This window comes from Prunus dulcis, chromosome 8 (assembly GCF_902201215.1).
Source record: "Prunus dulcis chromosome 8, ALMONDv2, whole genome shotgun sequence".
NCBI lineage: Eukaryota > Viridiplantae > Streptophyta > Magnoliopsida > Rosales > Rosaceae > Prunus > Prunus dulcis.
In genome coordinates, this window is record NC_047657.1 from 4,556,338 (window position 1) to 4,560,636 (window position 4,299).

Consider the following 4,299-nt stretch of genomic DNA (forward strand, 5'->3'; position numbering starts at 1 on the left):
TTTATCTTTACATAAACACATTTCCCAAAAACGCATGACAGAATCCTCGACGCCGTGCAGCTGAAACTTAATCCTCAGACACGCACGACGAAAATCCTCAACGCCCGTGCGGTTGGAACTCAAAACCACAAATCCCAAAATGCAAGGTCATAAAATTATATAATAAAAAATTCAACCCACAACCAAATTCCCAATAAACATCACTCACGTACTTAATAAATATAATAACTTAGATGAACACGTAAGACATTTATAATAATAATATCCAATATCTAAATAATCCAATTTATATCACATAATACTTCCTCTTTCCTTCTCCTAATTTTGTACCCATTATATGTGTGTGTATATATACATATATATATATATATATATATTACACAACGCACACCATCATCATGTTTCAGGGGAAAACAATTCAACACGGGGATCGTTTTATTAGACCACATGGCAGAATCCTTAATACTCATGTGGCTAGGGAATGAGTAGTCCAACCGAGGGACCCCTAAACCCTAAAACCTGGTACTGGATCATTCTTGTAACCCTAGTAGGGTTATACAAGGAAATAAGATAAAATCCTAATTACACAATATCTGTACAAAAAGGAAAGAAATAGAGTCCTAATATACTAGGAAATAAATCTCATAATTAAGCTAGGATCTCGCTAACACTCCCTCTCAAGTTGAAGCAAAGATGTCACTCATGCCCAACTTGTCAAACGAGTTGAGAAAGACAGTAGTAGACACAGTAGACACAGCTTTTGTAAGTACATCTGTCAGTTGATACTCGGATGATATAAACGGAAAAGAAACAATCTCAGCATTTGCAACTTTGTTATCAAAATATAAATCCATGGGTTTCTGGGGCGCAAACCCAAGATCTCTCAACAATCTCCTCAACCATAGTAACTCGCATACACCTTGAACCATCACACGATACTCAGCTTCGGCACTAGACCGAGACACCACTCTTTGCTTTTTACTCTTCCAAGTAACAAGATTACCACCAACAAATGTGAAATACCCAGATGTAGAACGTCTATTAGTGACTGAACCCGCCCAATTAGCATCCCTATACCCTTCCACATTTGTATGACCAATACTTGAAAAATATTAACCCACTGCCAGGAGTTACTTTTAGATACCTCAAAATACGCATCATAGCACTCATATGATCTTCACTAGGAGAATGCATAAATTGACTCACTACACTCACTATATATGCAATATTAGGACGTGTGTGAGCTAAATAAATCAATTTCCCACAAGTCGTTGATAACGCTTTTTCATACTCATTCTCCAACTCCAAGCTCCTAAATTTTGAACCGAATGGCCAATGAAAAAATATAAGTGAGACATAAGCAATCTATCTCGGGAAATCAAACAATTGTGAATAGATTGGAAAACTGGCTTGACATGAGTTATTTTTATGTCCTAAATGAAATAGGGACTGTTTTATGAAATATTTTATTTCTGACTTTTAAAAATGTAAAGATTCTTTCTTAGAGTAGCTAAAAGCCACTAAACATTGTTTAGTAAAAATCCTTGGGCATTCAACAATCAACCCTACATGTCATTTTCCAAGTAGCACAATATGAGTAGGATCCGAAAACCTTATACACTTCAAATGTAAGCACCTATCTGGCTAGCTAGCTTAAGACCCCTTAAGAGCATCTTCAATAGACTCTTTATCCTCTTATTCCTAGCTACTTTGGTTAAAAAGAAGGAAAATCCTCTCCAACAGACTCCCTACTTGGCTCTCTATTTTGGAGAATAAACTTTTGACTCTCAACATCTAGCAAGGAGGAGAGAAAATTTGGCTAGGAGGAGAGGAAAAAAAAAATGAAGAGAGAGATAGAGACATTTGGGAGGTTGGTGGGATTGAGTTTTTATTTCTTTTATATATTTAATATATTGAATTTGCAAGAGAAAGAGAAAATATAAATAAAAAATTTCAGATTAGCTAAAATAAAGAGCATTGCTGGAGGAAACACCTTTTAAGTGATTTACTATAATAGCTTTCTAACTATTTTAACTAAAATTTGGAGATTCTCCTGAAGATGCTCTAAGCTTTTTGAAAAGGACAAAACCTGTGCTGGACATGGTAGGACCTATATGTAACTGAGGTTTAAAAAATGAGCCAAAAAGCATATATTTCTGCCACAGAGAGAGAGAGAGAGAGAGAGAGGTCAGAAATATGGAAGTAGCTGAAGAGATAGAGATTGCCATAGTTGGTGGTGGAATCTGCGGCCTTGCAACTGCCCTTGCTCTTCATAGGTACTTTGATTTTTCACCACTACTTGGGTATATTTCAAAACAGAACAAGTAGTTGATTAATTTATGCTTAATTATAGTATTTATTTATTTTGAGTACAAGAAACTGGGGAAAAGGGGCTTACACACAAACATTCATGAGTGTCAGGGGTTTTCGAACCTGTCACAAGAGGACTTGAGGCCAAAGTACTCATAATGAACTGATTTATACCCTCTGGCAATTATAGTAATTATTTTATATGTAAAGATCAACATGATTTAGTACATGGAACATATGTAGGAAGGGTTTGAGGAGTGTGGTGTTGGAAAGATCAGAATCCCTGCGTGCCACCGGGGCAGGAATCACCATTCGAACAAATGGTTGGCGAGCTTTGGATGAACTTGGTGTGGCCTCAAAGCTCAGACAGACTGCCATGCCGCTTCAAGGGTATATCTGTCCATATCTGTCTTTATCAAAAAAAAAAATTTCCACAATTAATTATACTATTATTGTTTTTGTTATTGCTATTTTCATACTTAGGGCTAGAGACATATGCCTCAATAGTGGGAAGCAACGAGAAATACCGCTTGGGTAAGTGTGAATATATATGTCCCAAGTTAATTTCTGCATATTTCATATATTTTCATCAAATTTGTTCAAGTCATTTTAAAATAGAAGATTAGGCGAAATTTGCTCCTTAATAACGGTCAAATAATGCAAACATCCACTCTTAGCCCGAAAGGAGAGATAACCTATACTTTAGGGAGCCCTCCCTACCTCCTATTCCCCTATATTATTAAGAAGAAAAAGAAAGATACATATAGTCAGACATGGCAAAAACCAAAACCTGTAAAGAAATCTAAAAACAAATCAATGTAAGTAAAATATAAAAAACCACCTCTTTCTGGTAATTAACATTACTCTTACTAATCCACCTCTTTCATGTTTGCATGAAGTATGTATCTTTTAGGCCTAACCTTATAATTTGAATAAAGGGACACACAATTAGTGTCACAAAATTATGTAACATGTTATAATTGTTTGTAATATAATTAATTATAGAGGTGGGGAAACAAGATGCCTGAAACGGATGGATCTGATCACAGCACTAGCAGAGAGCTTGCCACGTGGCACCATACGCCTTGGATGCCAAGCACTCTCTGTTAGGTTAGACTCATCAACTTCCAGTCCAAGTCTTCATCTCCAGAATGGAAGCTCCATCAAAGCCAAGGTGAACAAGTTATATTTCATTTGTCAATTTCCAATGAAAAATAATATTAAGCCAAAATGAAAATTATACGTGTCAGGTTTTGATTGGATGTGATGGAACCAACTCAGTCGTTGCGGATTTTCTTGACCTAAAACCATCAAAGCTCTTCTCATTATCGGAGGTTAGAGGTTTTACAATGTATCCAAGTGGTCATAATTTTGGGAACCAGTTTGTCCAAGTTAAGGGTGACAAGTGCACAGTTGGAAGAATGCCCATTCATAATAAATTGGTTTATTGGTTCGTCACTCAGAAAGTCATGTATGGTAGAGGAGGTAAATTCTTGATTCTTCTCTACAACACAAAATCAATTACAATTGGGATTCCTTCCACTCCAGCTTACTATGATTTTGGAATATGCATCGCATATAGAGTGAATATAATCTTTCATATTTCTAGGCAAAATGGCCAAACTACATATTTTTGTTGTTGATAAATATCATGAGATGTCCGGACCTGCTAACGGTCACCTCGACTAATTTGGTTCAATTCCGCGAGTGGGGCCAAATTATAATTTTGATCCTTGTAGCTTAGGTAATTTTCTATCTCGGTCCACACTGTTCCTATTTTTTCAATCTTATTCTTATTCCTCTAGTTAATTGAATGACCAATTTAGAGTTTTCATCAACTAGAAACTCCTCTTCTTTAGTTAATGGGGTCTAGTCTAGTGGAAAAATGTATTGACTTGCAAACTCGTGGTCTTTGGTTCAAATTCCCATGACACCTTTATAGTGTGTGTGTGTGAGAGAAACCCTCTCTCCCTTATAATTTAGACTCTC

The 4,299-nt window shown here is 36.2% G+C and overlaps 1 protein-coding gene across 1 annotated transcript; it reads left to right on the forward strand.

The window, feature by feature from the left end:
- The first annotated feature begins 2,169 nt into the window (after window positions 1–2,169).
- LOC117638303 (monooxygenase 1-like) lies at window positions 2,170–3,953 on the forward strand. Its single transcript, XM_034373439.1, has 5 exons — window positions 2,170–2,276; window positions 2,554–2,700; window positions 2,794–2,844; window positions 3,316–3,484; window positions 3,561–3,953. Exons 1-5 carry the CDS (start codon window positions 2,197–2,199, stop codon window positions 3,951–3,953), a joined length of 840 nt encoding a protein of 279 aa, XP_034229330.1. The 5' UTR covers window positions 2,170–2,196.
- The last annotated feature ends 346 nt before the right edge of the window (window positions 3,954–4,299 follow it).

What these genes read in the sequence shown, in the direction of transcription:
- LOC117638303 (XM_034373439.1), top strand. Translation starts at nt 2,197, where the DNA reads ATGGAAGTAGCTGAAGAGATAGAGATTGCCATAGTTGGTGGTGGAATC. An exon ending in ACTGCCCTTGCTCTTCATAG is followed by an intron (nt 2,277 to 2,553) that starts GTACTTTGATTT and finishes GAACATATGTAG; the next exon opens with GAAGGGTTTGAGGAGTGTGG. An exon ending in ACTGCCATGCCGCTTCAAGG is followed by an intron (nt 2,701 to 2,793) that starts GTATATCTGTCC and finishes TTTCATACTTAG; the next exon opens with GGCTAGAGACATATGCCTCA.